Source organism: Megalops cyprinoides, chromosome 2 (assembly GCF_013368585.1).
Source record: "Megalops cyprinoides isolate fMegCyp1 chromosome 2, fMegCyp1.pri, whole genome shotgun sequence".
NCBI lineage: Eukaryota > Metazoa > Chordata > Actinopteri > Elopiformes > Megalopidae > Megalops > Megalops cyprinoides.
In genome coordinates, this window is record NC_050584.1 from 30,166,136 (window position 1) to 30,189,115 (window position 22,980).

The 22,980-nt window shown below is 45.7% G+C and overlaps 2 protein-coding genes across 2 annotated transcripts; one reads left to right on the top strand and one right to left on the bottom strand.

Moving 5' to 3' along the window:
- Nucleotides 1–248: 248 nt before the first annotated feature.
- On the bottom strand, nucleotides 249–18,702 carry LOC118772922 (protein sel-1 homolog 3). The gene is made up of 24 exons (XM_036521598.1): nucleotides 18,480–18,702; nucleotides 17,364–17,919; nucleotides 16,584–16,710; nucleotides 15,935–16,056; nucleotides 14,639–14,754; nucleotides 13,270–13,325; nucleotides 12,800–12,923; nucleotides 12,176–12,308; nucleotides 11,849–11,995; nucleotides 10,959–11,173; nucleotides 9,729–9,908; nucleotides 9,153–9,275; nucleotides 8,589–8,729; nucleotides 7,837–7,899; nucleotides 7,424–7,600; nucleotides 6,591–6,718; nucleotides 5,977–6,060; nucleotides 5,677–5,758; nucleotides 5,476–5,551; nucleotides 4,940–5,049; nucleotides 4,235–4,362; nucleotides 2,726–2,840; nucleotides 2,330–2,408; nucleotides 249–1,007 (listed from the first exon to the last, which is right to left on the bottom strand). Exons 1-24 carry the CDS (start codon nucleotides 18,543–18,545, stop codon nucleotides 781–783), a joined length of 3,375 nt encoding a protein of 1,124 aa, XP_036377491.1. The 5' UTR covers nucleotides 18,546–18,702; the 3' UTR covers nucleotides 249–780.
- A 504-nt stretch (nucleotides 18,703–19,206) lies between these two features.
- On the top strand, nucleotides 19,207–21,196 carry psmb11b (proteasome 20S subunit beta 11b; the record flags this gene model as incomplete). Its single annotated transcript, XM_036518720.1, has 3 exons — nucleotides 19,207–19,237; nucleotides 19,941–20,417; nucleotides 20,838–21,196. Coding segments are annotated over exons 1-3 (867 nt in total), but the record flags the coding sequence as incomplete, so codon positions are not given.
- Nucleotides 21,197–22,980: the final 1,784 nt, after the last annotated feature.

The window sequence follows — 22,980 nt, forward strand, 5'->3', positions numbered from 1 at the left end:
ACACATGCGGGGGCCGAGGCAGTAACTGCCACAAATCACACTAAACAGCATCATTTAAACTAAAGTATGGTCCCATAGTACTGAGCGATTGTGAGCTGAATTCCATCCTCACTAATATAACATAATTTAACCTAAGAGTAACCTAAGAGTAGGTAATGTAATGTAATGTGATGTAATGTAATGTAGTGACAGTCTGATTAAAGGCCTAAGCACAGACAAACCAGGAAACCAGAACCAGTGTCCTTTATTTCAGTACTTGTTCTGTAGCTGGCAATTGCATTGACATTTTCACAATTAATAGTTAATCATAAAAACAAATGATGCTCATATTCAAGTCAGAGTGGAGAGTTAAAGTGCTGTTGTGTCTTCACCGTTTATATAATACAGTTACTGCAGAAAGGCTGCTTTTTATTTACTTTATATTATTTTATTTTAATTTAAAAATTAAATATGCTATAACGGCCATAAGTAAAAATTTAGTCAGGTTCATTTGGACCCATGTAACATCAACCCATGTAAAATTATGTTGACACAGCAGTAAAATTCTCAGAATGGGTGGGCCATTTCTGCTAAATGAACTTGAACACAATTTTGTTTCCATGCAGGTAGAGTTTCCTGTGGAAATACCATAACCCACATTCTTATTGTTTTTCACTTAACCGTAATACAACCCAGAATCTTTAGACTGATTTTACTCCACTACCTTTCCATGGGATTTGGAGAATTTCAGATTTTATACCAAAATTTCAAACGTTCATGCTTCCACAAATCCGCTGTGTGTCACAAAAGATGCAACAATAAGATGATATGCATTCCGCACAGACCCACGCCCATCACTGTAAAGGCCCAGTCCCCTACAAGTCGCAGGCCTTCCCCACCAATCAGCGGCCAGATAGTGACACCCTGCCAACCATTCCTGTTGACCTCATCCCGATTGACAGGTGACATTCCCGCTCCCTCACCAACAGCACCACCCACACCATGGCTGGTGTCCACTCCAGGATGTACTGTGGGAGAAAGAGACAGAAAGATATGAAATGGTGCCCCCTGTTGGAGACATGTATCATTGTGTTTTTGTATAAATATGCAACGATATATGTCAACATGACAGACCACTGGCTGAGGAAAATACTGCATTATGCCACATCTAGATTGTGGCAACAGCGCCACCACACGGCAATAAATAAATTCCATAGATATCAATTGTGAAGGCTGCATTTTATGTGGTTACAGCAGTACTTTTACATTTACATTTACATTTATTCATTTGGCAGACGCTTTTATCCAAAGCGACTTACATAGGTTATAGTTCTTTACAATGTTATCCATTTATACAGCTGGATATTTACTGAGGCAACTGTGGGTTAAGTACCTTGCCCAAGGGTACAGCAGCTGCTGCTGTACCTTGCCCAAGGGTACAGCAGCAGTGTCCCCCAGCGGGGATCGAACCGGCAACCTTTCGGCAACCTTTCGGTTCCTTTTATTTGGCCTGGAGTCCAGCAAAGGGATTGCACCTGGCTGTAGGCCAAGGTTACTGTCCCTCAATTTTGACATCATAAACAGGGAAAATAAAGGGGGGATGTGGGGTGGAGGAGAGATGCTGTGAACAGCTGATGTGGAAAGGAAGGGGTCATTTTTACAGACATGGACAGCACCAGTTTGTCTAAGTCTGGTTAATTCCGTAGGGACTGTCTGTAAATAAATACACAATTATGTGAATAAAAATAAAATAATTATATTAATTTCTTTCAAGAATTCTGCAATAAAGCAGAGCAACATACTTCAAATTCTGTACAGAACTAAGAATACAAAGCTAATAATTCTGCCCACAGAGGAAAGTCAGACCCACAGGATTCAAGTGTCTGAGCAGATGACTGAATTTAATGCAGTTATCCCTGGTTTGGAGCATTCACAAAATTCTAATCATCATATTGGTGCATGGCTAGGGAGATGGAGAGCTGACCTCCATTTGATTATTGTGATTATTTTCATGATTCTTTTGTACTTGACTGAGTCTAACGTGAGGACTCCTTCTCCTTCTCCTTCAAGAAATAGGTTTTGAAGTTTAAAAAAAAATAATTTAATTTAATTAAAAAAGAATCTCAGAAAAATCTCAAATTTATGTAAGCCAATCTCTTGGGTATGTAATCTGCAGTAAAACTGGCAAACTTGCGAAAGCAAAATAAACGAAGAAAACAGGTTTACGACGAGGGATGAGTTCGGGTCCCACCGACTGATTGGTGTGTAATAAGAAGACAGTTTTGGATCCTATCTTCTGACTGGTGTTTAATAAAGTGGTTGGTTTGGGTTCCGCCTGCTGATCACTTACCCTGGACTCCTCTTCTGGAGATGTTTTGCATGGCATGGGTTAGCAGGGCAGCAATGCAGGCGGTGGCAATCACATAGGCCTGCAAAAGAAACACACATAGCATATGCTGGCCATATATTCACATAGATTTATTCTTCATTCATTGTATCTTTTACACATAATTACACATAATTAATGATAACCCACCAATAAGGATTAGGCTGCATTACATGACTAATAATAACCTGCCAATAAGCATTGTGCTGGGTCATGGGAATCATACTAACCTTCCAATAAGCATTTTGCTTGGTCATGTGATTCAGGATAAGCTACTGATAAGCATTGTTCTTGGTCATGTCACTGAGGGTATCCTACCAATAGTCACTGTGCTTAGTTAAGTGACTGAGGATGACCTACCAATAAGCATTGTGGTGGGTCATGAGTAAATGTTTCCCAGGCTCTTCCCAGCTGGAGTCTGAACAGAGCTAAAGAGCATGGAGACAGATCCTCTTCGTCCTCATATGCTCGGCACCTGCAGAATGATTTAGAAATACATTTGCTTAAACAAAAAGGCTCCTGCATATGATCTAGCACTGTAAGGGGTATGGAGAGAAACAGGAAATGGCTCCGTCTGCTGGACTCCGGGTTAACTGCAGTTAACCACCTGCGCTCCATTGTCTTCAGAGAGTTCATATTGCATTTCACATCTGTCTTTGACTTACAAAGCACTCACAGGAAGAGGACACAGTTTGGATTCAACATGGTAAATAGTTACTGTTGCTTTTATCTTTCCATTGCTTTCCTTGTGCATTGTAAAAAACCTTTTTCACTGTTTTTGGTGTCAGCAACTCCTGAAAAGGTGACACTTTGTACTATGAAACCGCCGCCAGCTTGCTTTGCATGAATTTTAGAAGAGTTCCACAATCTCAGAAACAGATAAGTGTGTACAACTGCCCTCTGTCGGGAGACAGTGTCTGGGTTCATCTAAACTGCCCACACCTGCTCATCACCAAGCACGACTGCCACACCTTACAGGAACCCTGCGGATCCACACAGGAGGACAGCTGAGAACAGCAGCTGCTAACTGTGAGCCCCCTTTGCCTGGAGCGCTGTCTGGATTATTGCACTTCGTCTCTGTTCTGAAAGAGGATCCTATTCTGGTAGGCAGATTTTGTCTTGTGTTTCGGAAGAAGAGTTTTGGTATTTGGTTTGGTGTCGCTGGGATACTGAGCACCAGGCCAGCCTGGAGAGAGGGGTGGCAGTGTAGCACAGTGGTAAGGAGTAGCGCTCATAACCGAAAGGTTTCTGGTTCAGTTCCCTGCTGGGGAACTGCTGCTGTACCCTTGGGCAAGGTACTTAAACCAGAACTGCCTCAGTCGTCAATATCCAGCTGTATAAATGGATAATGTTTAATAATTGTAAGCTTTAGAAGTCGCTCTTGATGAGGGCATCTGCTACATGATAATAATGTAATGTAACATGTCAGGAGAGGGGAGCTTACTGGGTTTGTTTTGTTGGTTGCGTTTGTGCCTACTGACTTAAGTGACATGTTCACTTTTTCACATTGCCGGCCGCCCAATCCTCATCATCCCACTGGTGACAAACCGGCTAAATTCAACACGAGCACAACGTCTATCACATTGTGTTAACAGGTGCACAGCTTTGTCATTCAAGTTCCGAAATCAGTCAGGTGTTGCAGGCTCTGCCGAAACTCCAGTCCTCAGGGATACAACAGAGGGTGACCTTCAATCACTGATTAATCTAAACTCCCAGGGGCAGAGCCACACACCCCTGATAACAATAGACGGGGGAAAGCGGAACTGAACCCGTCAACTGCATTAACGACAAGCAGAGTTAATAGCAAATAGAAAATCAGTCAAAGGTATTTGGTCAAAAACGTATTGTGTATCACAGCGGCCACAGCACCTTTGATATAGCTTCTCCAGGACTCTGCTGATGTCCAGATGGTCCTGTTTAGAAATGTTCAGCTGTTCTAGAATCTTCTCAGGAACTCCATGTCCCTCTTGGATCAAGACGGCCAGGTTAAATATCCCCTGAAATAAGGCAATGGACAGTACAGTACAGTAAAATTAAACACGCTTTATTCACTGCTCCTTATATTTGCTTTCAGTTCAGTCAAAAGCAAAGCAGCTTCTAAATAAGGCAGAGATGGGCAAAGTGATTTACTGGGCTCATATTTCTGTTCAAGTAATGCCCTTTGAACTGTAACTGCATATAGTGATCAAAAATTCTGGGACAGAACCATTCCTGCACAAACACTGTTTAAATGCCAAGAATAACTTTGGGATCATACACAACTGTAATACAATAAAAATGAGTTTAGTGGCATATAATTAGCAAAAAAGCTGTTCAGGAAATTGAACAATGATATTGAAACTATCAAATGTCCATTGTATCTATTCTTTTGTATTTCTGCTTGTAAGAGTCAACTGCTCACAAGAATGAAATTGTCCTGGACAGATCTGATTCGTATTGATCTGCATCCACTGAGCTGTCACTGACTGTATGACAATCAAGCGTAAATAATTTCAAATTATATTTCAGAGGGAAAATGAGTTCTCTAACATTGTGGAGTCAGGGCTGTTTGAGAGAGAGAGGGAATGATCTCACCTGAGCGCTGCCAGCCACACCTGCTCTGCCATACATGTTAATGGCCAAGCTGATGTTCTGAGGCTGGTTCCGCAGGCCATGATAATAATAGTCTCCCATTTTCAGGAAGCCTGGACCAGCATAAGAGAGAGACAATACATACAGTATATTTGTATGTATAACTGCATGTGCATACATGTGTGTGTTTATACTCTGTATATGTATGCGTGCATGTGTGTGTCCATGTATATTATTCTCGAGAGGGTGCGTATGCATGATTCTAAAGAGTTGAGATAGTCATTCCAGTGAGAGAGAATTATTACTGTTATAATTAATTCTGGATAACTCATGATCTCTTGTATTAAGCTGAATATAGATGCATTGCCTGTTATTTGCTTTTACAACACTGCATTCTGTGCAGGTAAGCCAACAAAGCATACTTGAATCTGAACTGAATTTGGGTCACTCTAGAGTGGAGGAGTCATCCTAGAGACAGTCATTCTAGACAGAGAGCCAGTCTAAGTCAGGAACTGACACAGGAGAGGACAGGAACTTACCAGAGTAGTGAGGGAAGTAATTAAAAGTTGAATAGTTGTGGTATCTCCATTCACAGTTGTAGAAATGCCCTAGTTCCTGCCATGGACAGAACAACTGTTAGATGCACTGATCGTAGGTACACTCTCTCAAACTCCTACTCAAACCCATGATTGGTTACCCCGGCAATGCTGGTCACATGCTAGTTCTGGGAGATGTGTTACCTCACACACGTGGGCGGCATTGTTTTGAGCCACGCCTAACCCCGCCTCCGCCGCTGCCGTGTAACTCAGAAGGGCCTCCTCCCTGCAAACACGGGACCAAACATGTGTAAGCTGACCGCAAATCCAGAAGGTGACAGCAGGTATAAACAGCAGGTAAAGCCGGCAGGTGTAGACAGCAGGTATAAACAGCAGGTAAAGATGGCAGGTGTAGGCAGCTGGTGTAAATATCTAGTGTAAACCACGGGGGTAAATAGCAGCTGTATACAGCAGGTATAGAGAACATGTGTAGTTCCAGCGTACCAGGATCCCCGCAGGTAAGCCCTGAGGCCTGTCCGGACAACGTAGCCCAGGTGTCCGTTCTGTTCACACACATTTTTCAACAGGCTGCGTAAAGAGAAGAAACGCATTTCACACAGAACATGACCTCTGACCCCCCTCTCACCCCGCCGGGCAACAGCTGTTTACTTCCCCCCTCCACTGCTGGATGGGAGTCACTGATTGGATCAGTTTCACTAATTTGATGGGAGTCAGTCACTAAATGTGGGCCACTGATTGGATGGGAGTCACTGACAGGGTGGAAAACCCAGTCCTCCACAGCACTGTGACTCTTGAGGGATTGACTCTGTACAGATCATTGAGTCTCAGAGATCATTTTCAGCTGGCGGGGTGGGGTCATACTCTACAGCTTTTAATGTGTGAGAAGCACCAATCAAACACATTTCCATTATTTTATTACTGTCATTTAGCAGACGTTCCTGCAGTCAGGAGAGAAACCAGGAGCTGAGTGGGGCTGCACAGCCTCCTCATTTTAGTGTTCTCAGGTTTTATGAATATCTTTTGTACACTATAGAACTCTGTTCACAGAAAAAAGCGACAATCCCTGATAAATTAATGAAAAATAAAAGGATCTGCACCGAACTGCCGACTCTGGGTCCCGGGTGACGCCCTCCAGTTTGCCCGTGGCAAGGAACCACGCCGCCTCGACCGTGGCGTCGAAGTGGCCGGATGCAGCTGCTTTAAGGAAGTGCTGGAACGCAGCGGTCTGCGAATGTAAGAGCAGACTTCAGAGCAGGGCAAACTTACGCACCACACAGCCGGGAGAAAGAGAACTACAGACTACACTGCAGAGTGAGCACCACACAGCCGGGAGAAAGAGAACTACAGACTACACTGCAGAGTGAGCACCACACAGCCGGGAGAAAGAGAACTACAGACTACACTGCAGAGTCAGCACCACACAGCCGGGAGAAAGAGAACTACAGACTACACTGCAGAGTCAGCACCACACAGCCGGGAGAAAGAGAACTACAGACTACACTGCAGAGTGAGCACCACACAGCCGGGAGAAAGAGAACTACAGACTACACTGCAGAGTGAGCACCACACAGCCGGGAGAAACAGAGCTGAGCGAAGGAGAGCAGAGGTCTAAACATATTCTCTACAGACTGCACACACGCTGAACTCATTACGCTCTCTAAAGACCACACAGCCCCTAAAGATGCTTTTATGAAAGGATAAAAACATTTATTTTTAAATCTAAATCTAAATTTCATCAAGATGCCCAAATAACATATTCAAAAAGAAACACGGTAATTGACTTTTGAAAAGTTTTCACTGTGACATAACATCCTGCAGTACTGGCAGTTGACATTGTATCACAACGTCCTACAGTTTTACCAAGTGGAATGGTAACACGGAGTCCTACAGTATTAGCAGATGATACTGTATCCTAGCTGCAGAGGGGTACCTCGTTCTTCCCCGGCAGACCTGGGTAGCTCCCGCTCAGGTGATACATTCCCAGGTTGTACACTGAGTCCCTGCTGCCGTTCTTAGCTGCCTGTTCAAAGTACTTCACGGCCGTCTCAGTGTCTGCCATGAAGGTGCTGTAGTACCACCCCATACCATTAACAGCCTCCAGCAAGCCCTGGGGAACACACACACACACACACACACACACACACACACACACACATACATACATACATACATTTAGTCTTTCAGTGATATGATTCAACACAGATCCTGAATATAGTAACAACTCAAAGTCCCACAATAGGATTTAACTTGCACAGCTGAGTGCAAAAAGCAGCATAAAGAAATACACACACACACATAGACACACACGCGTGTGTGCGCACACACACATACACACAGCCTCACCATAGATGCTGCCTTTTCCATCAGCTGAAGGCCCAGGGTTGTGTTCTTCTTCACTCCCTGTCCCTGAGAAACCAGAGTGAGACACCAGCAGCCTCACACCTCACTGCAGACACACACACAGCAGCCTCACACCTCACTGCAGACACACACACACAGCAGCCTCACACCTCACTGCAGACACACACACAGCACCCTCACACCTCACTGCAGACACACACACAGCACCCTCACACCTCACTGCAGACACACACACAGCACCCTCACACCTCACTGCAGACACACACACAGCACCCTCACACCTCACTGCAGACACACACACAGCAGCCTCACACCTCACTGCAGACACACACACAGCACCCTCACACCTCACTGCAGACACACACCAGCAGCCTTATAACCTTGTAACCTATATCATATGTCCTAAATCCCAAAATCTAAATCCTAACCCCTACACCCTACACCTTAATCTCTACAACCACAACCATAAACCCTGAACCCTACAATCTAAACCACCTCAACCCTGAAATTCTAAACGCAGAAACCTAACCTCTTCACTCCTTAACTACAAACCTTAAACCCTGAACTCTTAACTCTAAACCCTAAACCATAATAGCTACACATCTGACTCTAAACTGTAAATCCTACCCTGAAATATGTAAACGCTAAACTCTCACTTCTGTTTAGTCTTTGCTCCAGACGCAGCAGAGTTTAGGGTTTGGAGTGGCGCCTGTAATTGAGCAGCAGCACGCTACCTTGAAGAGCAGGATGGAGTAGTCGTACATGGAGCGCGCATCGTTCATTTCCAGCGCGCTTTTGGCGTACCACCTCACGGCCGTCCCCACGTCCTTTGACAGACCATGCTGTCCCCAGAACAGAAGCCTCGCCAAGGTTTTCTGAGAGAGGGAGAAAAATCAGCCACTTTCAAATATATCAATATATTACGTCAGACGTTATATGTATGTTGGTTACTATCAACAAGTGACTAGTAATGCTACATTTATGTATGTAACTATCACCTATATTCAAATATATGAATATATTATAACAAACCTTATATGTGTATTTGTCAGTATCATATAGTGACTAGTAATGATGTACTGTATGTATGTATGTGTGTAACTATAAACTATTTTCAAATACATTAATATATTATAACGAATGTTGTATGTACATTTTTCATTATAAACTGGTAATGTTATATGTATGCATGAGCCTATCAACTCTTTTCAAACTTATGAATACACTCTAATGATGTATGTACTGTATGTTTTAATAAATATATATACATATGTTTTTAGGAGCCAAAAAATTCTCACCTGGGACTCCAGGTCTCCCCGTTCAGCCTGGAACTGGAGGAAGTGAAAGACGTCGTGGTCCTCATCCATCTGTGACCTCAGCGCCTCCTCATCCTGCAGCAGGATGTGCTCTGTAGTGTATTGCTGGAGAGAGAAGGTCAGATATGCGGCATTTAAAATGAATAAAATCATGCATACGCTGAGCTTTTAAGCGATGCTCAGGGGCAGTATGCTTTGTGCATAACTCCACCTTTAAAGCATGAACTTATTCCATCCACCACAAGACTAGAGATGGCTTCACTTGATGACATTATATTATTATCATTTAGCAGACGCTCTTGTCCAGAGTGACTTACATATCACAATTTAATCCTTTTATACAGCTGGATATTTATGGATGCAATTGTGGGTTAAGTGCCTTGCCCAGCACTGGCCCTGTGGGGAATCAAACCAGCAATCTTTCGGTTACCAGTCCTGCTCCTTACCGCTACAGCACCACACTGCCCACATGCGCAGAGCATCCATGCATTAACAGAGTAATGACAGAGTAACCACGCTTTGAGTCTCACAGACAGACGGGAGGGTGAGCTCGCTCACCTTAATGCTCTGCGCTCTCCACCTGTCAGCGCAGGTCTGCCTGCCGACGTTGGCATAGTAACTGTAGGCCAGGTCGTAATCGCAGGGGATGCCGTCGATGCCCTGCGTGTGCTTGTAGCCCAGGTGCATGAGGGCCAGGCGGTCGTCAGCCTGAGCCCCGGCCAGGCTGTACACGTGGCCCTGAAACACAGCAGCGGAGGGGTGAGGCTTCTTGAATTTACATTACATTACCGTCATTAAGCTGACGCTCGTAACCAGAGCTACTTACATACATTAGGTTACAGTTTTATCCATTTGTACAGCTGGATATTTACTGGGGCAATTGTGGGTTAAGTATCTTGCCCAAGGGTGCAGCAGCAGTGTCCCAGCGGGGAATTGAATCAGCAACCTTTTGATTACGAGCCCTACTCCTTACCGCTACGTCACACTGCTCCCCACACAATGGGTGGAGGTACTTTGTGCTTTTACTCCAAGCCAATCTGATTACTTTGCTTTTCACTGAAAACAAAAAAAGCCCACAGTGATTCATTAACATCTCTGAGTCACTGTTAGTCTGAGTCACTCTGAGATGATGTGTGATAGCACCATGTCTTTTGGAAGTCATGAGGCCTCACCCTACCCTAAATTACCATCCAGGTCACGCAGAGGTCTGCACTGCACTGACGAGAACTGTATCTCCTCTTTCATCTTTATTATCCCCGTGGGGCGCAATGAATCATAGGAGTTCAATGCCAAGAGAGAGGTCTTCTGTCCCCTCGTCAGTCACACTGAATATTCATTCATTCAGCACTATCTTGGATTATGCAACAATGGTAATCAAGAGTGTTTTTTTGCAAAATGGGCTCAATGTCAAACTTTGACATGATATTTTCATTGATAAAGGAGCAGAGATCAGGGGCAAGAGCAGGCGCTGAGGGTGTTGGGGTCAGATCATTCAGAGGTCACAGGTCATCACAGACAAAAAGCCAGGCTATTCTACACAATGAATTCCATGGAATCTTTAACGTCCACAAAGAGTCAGGACATTGGCTTAATGTCTCATCCAAAAGATAGCACCTCCTATAGCACAGAGTCCCTGTCACTGCACTGGGGCATTGATTCCTATGCAAGGTCTAGAGAGAAGGCTGTACCCGACTGGGCCATGAACACTACTTCCAGCAACACCCTGGTTTTGCAGGGAGTTCTCCCATCCCGGCACTAACCCAGCCAGAAGGTGCTGGCTCAACTTACCTGCAGAGTGTCCGCAGGCAATCCCAGGCCGACGAGGTGAATGACGGCGAGCAGAAAGAAGGATCTGGGGTGGCCAAGGCAGCTGGACACCTGAAGCAGGGGAATTAGAGAGGACACGGATTCGGGGCCTCGGCTACCCCTGCTGGCCAGTCTCTGCAGGGCTTGAAAAAACACCCTCCTTCCAAATCGAAGGGTGGCATTGCTGTCCCTAAAATCTGAAACAATTATACTTCTCAATGTCCATACAAAAAAGCAGGCGCCAGAGAGATAAACCTTAAACATCAGATTATTAAATGTTAAATTAATCAGATGCGCTGTTTCACAAAGAGAGGTTAAGTTGCTTCTCACATGTTCTGTTTGGTGTGGCAGCCCTGTTCGCTGCTGTAAGCCATAAGCCTGTCTCTTTTACTTCCTTTCCTCTATGGCAGTAATTGTTTTCCTTATTATAACAAATATGTGGCCATACGTCCAGCAACGGACACCACCGTGATTGGATGATTGGATGATTTTTCTGAGTGGTGATTGGACAGTTTGGTCTCTTTGCAGCAGCATTACCTTTTACATTACATTACAGCACAAAGAACAGAATGCATACTGAACACAACATGCAAAGGTGCAACTTCTAATGCGGCAAGCCAGCCAGCTACACTCAGAAAAGAAAACTAATAAATGAAAACCACACTCTGCAAACTGTGAGGAATATAATGTGATATTAACAGCAAAACTATGAGTTATCCAGTCTGCAATCGGTGCAATCTGTGAATCGGTGTATAATGTCTGACATACAGTCACTGAATAATATCAACACTCTCACCTGCCACAAATTTGGTAAGATATTCAGAGAAGCAACACCACATGAAAGAATGTAGGAACTGATCAAATGTGCGTACCAATGATACCAGAGATGAAGTTCTGTTCCCCAAGAAGCTCCAGCAGGGGGCGATAGAGTCTCTGCACTCTGCTGCTCCAGGGCAGAGCACTGCAGGTTTGCCTTCCAAACCTCTTCCTCCAATCCCAGAGGAGAGATCTGCATACGTCTGAGTGACATTACAATCACCGTTTTCCCATGCAACGCAGCCATACAGAGGATGCAATTCATTCAAGCATTATAGTGTAGTGCTATTTATTTTATCTATTTATTATTTATCTCATTTATTATGAGAACTTGTAGCCGCACAACGTCATAGCTGGAAAGATGAGCAATGAGAATTACTCACTGTTCTTTGTGATGTCCTCACTTTCTTTCAGTGCTTGTAAAAAGGCTGTGATAAATTCTTTCGTTTCCTCACACATTCGGTGTGTTTTGTCCAGCTGCTGCAAAGTCTTCTCAGGAGACAGATGGTTTATTACCTACAGCACACATTAACCTTCAGTTATAAACACACACCTCCCCTCATAAACACATTCACCTTCAGTTATATACACAAATCTCCCGTTACAAACGCATTTACCTACAGTTACAAACACACACACCTCCTGTTATAAACACATTCACCTCCATTTACAAACGCATTTACCTACAGTTACAAACACACACACCTCCTGTTATAAACACATTCACCTCCATTTACAAACACTCTCACTCCAATAAACTCAGTTTCATTGTGAGTTGTGAACACATCCGCCTCTGGAATGTACCTGTGTACTGTAGGTGTGTCCTACATGTGTGAGTGCATGCATACAACAGACAACCAGTGATAGAAACATAGCAGCGATTGCTGTTTGTAAATACACCTGTTGAGCTAACCACAGAGCATGTGTCCTTCATGCTAAACCCTTCACCTGTCATAACTGTACTGCATCCAGCCTTAAGAGCTGCTTCCTGCCACGCCCATACATACCTCTTCCACCCGCAGACGGTGGTATTTGATTGGTCCAAAATAACCCTCTATGCCCGGCATGAACTTGTCTCCTCCGATCACAAAGTACCCAGCGGTGTCATTGTAGTGGACATCATCATGGAATCTAGGAGACAGTGCTGCGTGACAATCCAATTTTAAAAGGCACTAAACTAAACAAAGTTAATTGATTCATTGATTGACTGAGGCAGATGATATGATTTCATATGAAAGAGACCTGGTAATTTGCAAAGCTCTTATACACTATTTGTTTGTAGGGCTTATAACTAAACATTCACAACATTCATTTATAACATTCATTGTGGTTTTAGTCACTCAAACAGTCAAGCACGCATTAATTACACAGTAATCAATGACACAGCATTGTATGTGAGTCATAAACAATTATACACACATACACACACATATGCGCGCGCACACACACACACACTTCCTTGTTTGTATAAACCTACTCATATGTGTGTGTTTTCACGTCCTCTTCCATCAGAGACTCGACCTGCAGTGTCACCTATGGGACAGGACACACAAATGAGCGCCACACCAAAGACAGAATACACACGGAAGAAACACACGACGGTGCAACTACATACATCGCTGGGCAAACCCCATGACCCAAGGCTGGCTTTAGACGCCCGGCCCTCGATGACAGGAGAAGCTTTCATTGCCCGACTGTTCGAACCCGAGTCTGATTGGCTGAGCCTCCACCGGGGGCCACAGTCCTTACATTGCCCCTGCGTAATTTGTGCCATCATGCAGCTCACTGCAGAGGAACATCCAGCCCCCTGACGCGCGATTCGATTGGATGCCATTTACAGAGTGTAACAGAGGAACAGTACAGAGGGTCTGCTGTACGGCAAGCGCTGTGCTGTTGCCAGAGTTTCACCGCAGAAGACACCAGCATGCAGCTCCGAGACGAGCTGATCTCACTGCCTCGCGAAAATCGGCGGTGCAGCTGCTGCATATGCAAATCCCGCCTCTGCACAGCCCCAGAAAATACGCCAAGAAAAAAAAGGTTTGGCTGTAAACTTTCTCTTCAGCTTTTTGACTTTCAGAAAGTGAAGTGTTTCTCAGCATGTGCTAGGAATACCAATTCATTTTTCAACTATATACGTATTTGAAAAACACATGACAACCCTGATACAGCATGAAGCTTAGAGCAACTTAAAATAAATGGAATGGAAATACAATGTGAGTGGAAATAAAACAAGTGAAAACAAAATACTGAAGTTTATCACAGGAAAGTTCCCAGTGGGCTGGTGTCATTCTTCAGTCCTGCTGATCAGGAATGGGCACCTAGTGAACTCAACGACCAGTTGAACTGCTCTCTGCTTCAGGACTAACCTGCTTGAGCAGTTGCAAACAAATCACAGATATTGACGGACGCTCAAAAAAAAACATGCAGAACAGTATTTTAAATGACACCTCTGCCAGGAAACAGCTGCACACTGAGGAATGTCATTTGGGGAGATGAGAGGTTGTAAAGGAAACCCAGAAATAATTGGAAATATGAAATTTCTGAGTTATGTAACTTGCAGTCTTATGGTGTCAGAAAAAATATAACTATCTTTAGATTACATTATTGCCATTTAGCAGACGCAGAGCAACTTACATGGGTTACAGTTTCACATGTTACAATACATGTCATCCGGTTATACAGTTGGATTTTACTGGGGCAATTGTGGGTTAAGTACCTTGCCCAAGGGCACAACAGCAGTGCCGTAGCAGGGGGATCAAACCAGCAACCTTTCCGTTACAAACCCTGCTCCTTACCACTATGCCACACTACTTACACCTCTGATCTGGAAACGAGTGGAGGTGTACCTTGGAGCCCTCCATGAAGAACTGCAGCCGATGCCAGGTCCTAAGAGTGAGAGCCGTGTGGCACCTGAAGGCCCGGTCCCCTCCAGATGCCAAGCGCACCTGGAACACGACGTCACCTTCAGGACAAAACACAACACGCCACACTGAAAACTTCAACACCAACACCTCCGAACACAGGAAACACACAGGTCTGCCAGCTAAGAGACATGGCACCGCCATGGTATTTCTTTTACACCATACGCCTGGAGAGACTGATACATACAGGCTCATAGGTAACAGCAAACAAGTCAGTGCCAGCATTGGCACTCTGTCATCTCTAGTTTGGCTTCTAAATCATTCCTCATTGTCTTTTGGAATTCTCCCACGATGAGGAAAAGGACACACTCAGAGGTGTGAGCTACAAAAGAAAAGGAGAACTTTGGGAAGGGAGCTTTTGGAATGTAGCGGACTGATTTGTTTAATGGGTAATGCATCAGAACCCTCTGCGTAATTCTCCTGGAACCGGGAGAGCCTTACAGCGATGTCACAAAGGCAGGGAGCACATGACAGGTCAGCGGAAGGATTAGGAAGGAAGGTGTCGCATTACCCTGCCAATCAGGCAAGTGGGGGAGTTGCCCTGTAGTGCTGATAAAGACTGTCATTTGTTCCCGGCAGAGAAAACTGGCCCTAATTCTGCAGCAGCCATGATGGATCTGCACGGACACTATTATCTCACAAAGGCCATTTCTGTTACCACAGTCCTCGTGCTTTGTGTCTGGATGCTGTCTTAAGCAGAGCTCAGAGAGTCACCAGGCAGTTGGCATGAGAGCACTGCAGTTCCCCGCAGTCTCCGCAGAACAGATGGTTTTGTTGCAGGGGGACACAAGCTACAGCGAATCAACTCTAATGCTTCTCTACGTGGACTTTGAATGGATTCAGGAGCAGATACCGTTTCATGTAACTGCTCATTTTGGATCCCTGCAGGATTTGGCCTGGACTGTTTCTCTAACCAGCAAACAGCTGGCTCCGCTCTAAAGTTAGCATGGAAATATTTGTGTGTGAGCACAAAAAAACTTTGAGATCCACCATCAAAGCACTCACATACCTGTGCTAAAAATACCGTCAGAGGTGTGTCAAAGACATTGCTTGAATCCACCCACTGATAGAACTCACCCGTGTCAGATGAAATTGTAGATCAAATTCTAACGCAGGGGAACTCACGTGTGTGCGTCAGAACTGAATGTCACATTCTAATGCAGTAGAACTCACCTGTATGGGACAGAGCTGTGCATAACATTTTAATAGAGGAAAACTCACCTGTGTCTGTCAGTGTGATCACAGGCGTACTGAACGTATTGTCAGGATCCATATGATGGAATATCCCGCACTGTTTGCTGCCACACCAGTTCAGCAGGTAGATCCACAGGGACAGAGTCACCCTGCATGAGTCAGAGTTGAAAGCAAACACACTCTGTCTAATACTCATGTGGGTGCATTTAACTCAGAGTTACAGCTAAGCACACGTCTGGCAGCCATAATGTGGGACTAATTCACACATTTGGCAACCCTAATCTAGGAGTTAATCAGGCATTTTCCACCCCTAATCTCCGCAAAATCACACACTTAGCAGCCTGGTCCAGGACTAAACCATACATTAAGCAGCCCTAATCTCAGCCACATTTGGGCCAATCACCTTATCCCATCAAATGACTGAGGATTAGATATGAGCTAATGAGTGCTGATTAAATTCACCCATTATCATTCTGATAGCATTTAAGAACGAGCTAAGCATGTTCTCACACCAAGGAATGAAAGGACAAAATATGAGGTATTTCACATAAGGTAACACGCAAATTAAGAGGAAAACAAACCGTAAGGAAAGTGGGTAAGGGAAAGCCAGGCTACTGTCATGGTTGCACACAAAACACTGTATAGACTCTCAGTGCAAACAGTAAGGGCAGCTGACCTGGGGTCTGTCGCTGCTCTGAGACGGGCCCTCTCCAGCTCCCTGTTGAGGAAAGGGTTAAGCCTGCAGATCACTCCGAACTTCTCACCCGTGCTGGCCAGTGGGAACTTTAACAGCTCCATGGTGTCTGTGGACCAATCAGATTAAGACATTTAGCTGACCCCACATCAATGCTGATGTCCCTGTCAACAAACCAAAAAATAAAATATATACCAAATTTGATTTTCTTTGCTTCAAATATTTTTTTTCCTCCCTGAAGAGCAGGTAAAAATTACTGCACAACAAAATGTACATATCAGCTCTCATTTTGAAAGCTGTTTCTTAACCACTGACACGTGAAGAATGTGGGACAGAATGAGAATGCTGCAGATTCAGACTTATGTTACAGACCTGCCTCTAACCATACACACTGCAGTTCAGTAAATATTCTGGGGTATGAAAGGACAATATATTAAAATCTAATCTGTGTGGGGAGATTTAGCATAGGCAGCATTGTAGCACAGTATTAAAGAGCAGGGCTTGTAACCGAAAGGTTTCTGGTTTAATTCCCTGCTGGGGCACCGCTGCTGTACCCTTGGGAAAGGTACAACACAACTGCCTTAGTAAATATCCAGCTGTATAAATGGATAACATGTACAAACTGTTACCTATGTAAGTCACTCTGGAAAAGAGCGTCTGACAAATGACTATATTGTAATGTAATAATTTGGTTAGGGGTATGAGGACGTAACAAAAGGCTCATCATTAGTGCATCATTTCAGGTATTGTCAGCAAGCTCACCAGACTCCAGAGGACACTGTCTGGCCCTGTCTCTGGTCACCTGCCATGTAAGCTCCGCCCCCCACGAGAGACACGCCCCATGCTGTTTCAGCGGGCGTAGAGCAGGCGGCATGCTCTGCAGCACCTTGAACACCCGTGTGAGGGCCTGGTGGTACCCGCCGCCCCGCGGACCGGCCTCGTCGTGCCTCCCCAGGTGGTCCAGCCAGGCCCTCAGCATCACATCATAGGCGTCCACAGATCGCCTGATAAAAAAGTCCCTCCTGTAGGCCAGCGCGTCCGGGAACCTGAGGAGCAAGGGGCGTGTCGTGAGTGTGCCGAGCCCCTCACGCTGCTTCCACCTCCGCCTGAAGACCATCACCCCGCTCCTCCGCCCGACGGAGGCAACAACTTCCACTCCCAACGTGCACGGCCTGGAGCACAGGTACTGCACCGACAGGTTGTATCTGTCAGTCACCGCATCGGGGGCGTGGTCAAATCTGATGAAGTCACCCTCTGTGGCTTCCCCTGTGGGATGCTTTGCAATGGGTGTGGTGTGGGACGTGTTCCTCCCCTGGGCCTTGTGGAATGCAAAAGACAGCTGATTAGCACACGGGACTCCAGGGCCTCCTGCAGCTCCTCAACAGGAAGCCAGGAACACATCAATCCAGTGATGACAACGTGTACTAATCTCCGCGGCAAAAAAGATAACAATATGGGTGTGCTTTGCATGTATTTAATCTCCTTTGAATGACCACAAAGCCATACATTTCACACATGCTATGCTTGTAATTTGTTAGCTGTTTTATTTTTAGAATATTTTGAAATATTTTTGAAATACTTTCAAATATTATTGTCTGACAGCGCGGCTTTTTGCAATATATTGCCATGGAGCGCCACAGAGGACTTTAGTGTATTGCATCTTTGCTTAATAATCATATATCAAGCCACGCGCTTGAGGAGAATTTTCGGCGTGGTTAAATGTTTTCAGGGCACTTAACAGAGCTGAACACAATCCCGGAAATGTTTCAAACATAAAAACTTTCATCATATCCAAACAACAGCACGACTGAAAAGGGACGCGAAGATGTTATTCAGTTTAATTTTAATTTAACAGCAAATGGCGATCGAGTTACTCACCAGAGATACAATAACGACAGCGAACGCAACGCTTGTAGCGAAGCGCAAATTTCCAGCGACTTTCATTTTTGTCTGCCTAACCGACCCGGATCGCTCATGTCATCTCGGCATTCAGTGTTTTCTACTCGGAAACTCATCGAGGAAAGTAGTTAGAGAAACCTAAACATTAAACGCTATTTTTATATTCTTACGGCCCTAATATCGAACGCGTTTCTGGAATGCATCCACCTGTTTTGATTTTGCGAGTGAAGGAACGTCTCCGCTCCCTCGTGTGGCGTAACAGGTGGAGCCAGTGACAGGTGCGTCACCTGTCCCGCAAGTTTCTGCACTGCGAGGTATTTGACGTATTCAAGGCGCACGAAAGCACGAAACAAGAGAACACTTTCGTGAAGATACGCGTGCAGTGTTTTCAGTTTATCAACAGGAAATATTGCATTTTTAATGAAAAATTAATCTTAAAATTACATTGAATTTATTTAATATATTTATATATTTTAATATTTAATATATTTACTTAAAATTTTCTACAATGAATTAGCCCTATTACTAATAGTAGTAGTGAAAATAGTCATAGCAGCTGTAGTATGCACATTGTGTAGTTGACATCGATTGCGTGATAGTAAATATGTAACTTAAATCTTGAAAGAGTGGCTTCTCTGATTAGCTTCAGTGAAACGGCGAGCTCATCGCGTTTGCGAGCGCGTTCGGTCAGCGTGATAATGAGGTCATGTTTGGCTCTACCTCTAAGTCTTCGAACAGTGAGTCAACAGGAGTATATATATATATAGAAAAGGTCATTACGCCTCAACCGGTGCTTTACTCAACCTGTGCTCTCTGGAGAGCAGGAGATGGACGACAATGCATTTAAGTGCAAATGGCAAGACCGAATATAACAACTACGCAGATACAACAATTAAATGTAGGTACGACTTTCCGACAGAATGTGAATTACTATCTGCCCTACTGGCGGGATGTTGCGGGGAGCTGTCTGAAACGGTCCAGCGAGGCAGGAAACGCACTGATTTTGCCGGCACGGTCTGATCTCATCCCTACAGCGCGCTGAGCTGCAGTTGTATTCACCTCGATTCAGACCGAAGGCAAGATTGGTAGTTGGGTACAGTCTCGGCTTCTTTTTCCGGACGTTCAGGGATTGTTACGTCTGGATAATTTCTCATCGTTTTATTATCATTCAGCTAAACAAAGAGAAAAATCTGCTACAGTCGGTGTGGTCACCTCTTTCATTACACCCGTCACGACTTTCAATGGCTTTACAAGATGTGTGTGGATTCCTGGACACCCCTGTGTACCCCAGATGGAACTGCCCAGCCTCCCTCTTTATGCCTACAGGAGATACCTCTCTACATTTTGGAGGGGGGACCAGGGTCAGCTTTACTTGGGGGGGACTAGAGTCCACCAGGAGGGACAGCGGGTGTCCTTTGCATCTGTACATACCCGTCCCAGAGTATCTGACCCAAAGCCCCATACAGTTTGGCCCAGTCAGACCTAACGCTACGCAGAGCACCCCCCAGCGTACCCCCCTGCACCCCCACTCTCCCCTGTACCCCCGCTCCCTCCCGCCCTCCCCATCCGCCCCCCTGCCCTTCCCCCTCTCCCATGGCACCACCACCCTGGCCTTCGTGTTCCGCGGGGGCATCGTGGCGGCGGCCGACACCCGCTCCAGCTGCTCGGGGCTGGTGGCCTGCCCCGCCTCCGCCAAGGTGCTGCCGGTGCACTCGCACCTGGTGGGCACCACGTCGGGCACCTCGGCCGACTGCATGCTGTGGAAGCGCATCCTGGCGCGGGAGTGCCGTCTGTACCGGCTCCGGCACCGCCGCCGGCTGCCAACGGGGGGCGCCGCCAAGCTGCTCTCCCACATGCTGCACCCCTTCAAGGGCACGGAGCTGTGCGTGGCGGCCACGCTGGGCGGCTGGGACGGGGGCGAGGGCGGGGAGGGGGGGGCGGATTCGGAGGAGGAAAAGGTGGGTGAAGCCGGCGGAGGGCCTGAGGGTGTGGGAGACACTCAGACAGACAGAGGAGGAGGAGGAGGAGGAGATGAAGAAAGGGAGGCTGGGACACAGGGGGGCACGGTAGCTAGTGTGGAAGTAAAGACTGTTACTGTGAGGATGGAGGGAGGGAGGCATGGGCAGAGAGAGAGAGGAGAAGGAAGCAGAATGGGGAAAGCAGCAGCCCTGTCCACAGTTGTAAAGACAGAGAAAAAGCGCAGCAAGACAACAGCAGCCCGAGCAAGTGCTCTGCTAACGGCAGGACAGAGGAGGAGTCCAGAGAGTGAGGCGCCGGACCCTGAGGGAATGAACATCCCCACACCTTCCACCAGAAGGCAGCAGAGCTCTGCAGCAGCCAGGGCCCACTGCGGCCCACGTCTGTTCTACGTGTGCAGTGATGGCACCTTCTTGAAGGGGGAGCTCTTCTCTGTGGGCTCTGGCTCGCCGTACGCCTACTCCGTGCTGGACGGCGGGGTGCGCTGGGGGCTGAGTGTGGCCGAGGCCTGCTCGCTGGCCAGGGAGGCCGTGTACAGGGCCACCCACCGCGACGCCTATTCTGGAAACTTTGTGGACCTGTACCACGTCACCGCCCACGGCTGGAGGCGCAGGGAGAGAGAGGACCTGAAGGAGGAGTACTACAGGGAGAGGGAGCGAGAGAGAGAGAGGGTGGAGGAGAGGAAGAGGGTGCGAGAGAGGGAGAGGGTGGTGCAGAGGAAGAGGGAGCGAGAGAGAGAGAGGAGGAGCAGACAGAAGAAAGAGAGGGGCGGTAAGGGTCAGGAGGGGTGTAGAGAGAGATAAGCATGAAATGGAGGGAAGGAGAGTGGGGCGAGGAGAAAGGAGAGAGAGGAGGAACAGAGGGTCACGGCAGGAGAGAAAGGAGTGTGGAGAAGCTGAGAGATGTTGAAATTAATGAGGGAGAGGGGGCTGAGGGAAGGAGTGTGGAGAGAAGGAAAGAGATGGGGGAAAAGGAGAGGAGAGGCACTAAAGGAGGGATGAGAAATGTAGCATGTGGGTAGAGATGTGATTGAGAGGTAGGAAGGGGATGGCCTGTCAGCAAAGTCAAAGATTACATAGAGCTAGTATGGGAAGGTGCTGTACAACTGGAACTGTACAGCTGCTATATTTTTATGTATTTGACTGTTTGAATGCAGAAATATCCTGGCGAGAATACCTGTCATTACAGGGAAAACCAAACCATCTGGTAACATTTCCTGCTAGGAGTGACTTTCTGCAACTCTGTTTAAAAGCCGGCGGAAGCTATCCGGTTTCCTAAACTGGCACTTGCAGGCCTAATTAGTGGTGACTGTCCACAGCTTTCAGACTGCAGAAACCGGTCTTTATGGTTACGAAACAAATCAGACCGAGCTGGGCTACGGATCCACGCCAAGCGACCGTCTCAGTCGGTGAAAGTCCGCTTTACCCCGAGGATGGGGAGGATCCCCGAGGTGAAGATCCAGTTCCTCCAGGGAACCGTCGCGTTTGCATTCAAAGTAAGAGGTTTTTTTTTAAAACATCAGCTAATTATTAACCAGCTAGCGAAATTCCCAGCATCTGAAAGCTAAACAGCTGGTACTTTTTTATCAGTTAGCCAGCTAGCTAGAACAATCTGCAGTGTCATTGCAGCCAATTCATTTAGTGTTAAAATGAATGAGTTAATCATATTTCTGTGCAAAATGTGAAGATCAGATCTCGGCAGCTTAAAGTTACTAGGCTATAATGATGAGCCGCACTCTTAGTTAGCTGTCAAACCCTGTCTGAAAATGTGGACTCTGTCGCTTTTAGATAGGCCTACTTGACAGTGTATGTAACTTTAACGTTTCAGTGTATTGATTCTACATAAAAACCAGTAGCTAACATTAGCTAGCTACCATAAGAGGGAAGTGGAGTACCTTAGTAACTGGCTATTTAATGTTATGTGACTTGCTTACATTACTTGAGGGTTCAGTGGCAATTGGGATTGGAACCTGTGTCGTACTGGTTACCAGTCAAGTGAGCCACTTCACTTCAATGTTTCACGCTGTCACTTAGCCACTCAGTCAGGTAGCAGATAGCCCGAACTGAAATTCGTTTCTCTATGAAGCTTGTTTCCTCAGGAGAACAATTTCCATTCATAACGTAAACACGCTTATTTTTTAGTATAATTTATTACCAACGTACTCAAAAGGACAAAATATTATATGCTCAGCGTGACACCCAGCATGACACCCAGAATGGTCAACTTAAAAGACTGCGCATATGCTGGTAAACATTTCATTGTATGCAAAATGCCATAATGCTGACTTGCCTAATTGATATTCTGTACGTATGTATTGCCTTTGTTGTAGACTAGATAGAAATTTATTGTGATTTTCCTTTATTTTTTGTTGTTGGTTCAGAATGCTTAAATCGCAGAGGAAGTCTTTATTCAAAAATATTTATTTATTTATTTACTTACTTACTTACTTACTTACTGGCTTTAGTGAATCAGTGAATCAAAACAATACATACCACCACATTAA

Excerpts from the sequence above, each read along its gene's own strand:
- LOC118772922 (XM_036521598.1), bottom strand. The coding sequence starts at position 18,545 with ATGAAAGTCGCTGGAAATTTGCGCTTCGCTACAAGCGTTGCGTTCGCT. Across the intron at positions 16,711-17,363 it reads ACAGTGTCCTCTGGAGTCTG|ACACCATGGAGCTGTTAAAG; the intron begins GTGAGCTTGCTG and ends ATTGGTCCACAG. Across the intron at positions 7,900-8,588 it reads ACTCCATCCTGCTCTTCAAG|GGACAGGGAGTGAAGAAGAA; the intron begins GTAGCGTGCTGC and ends CTGGTTTCTCAG.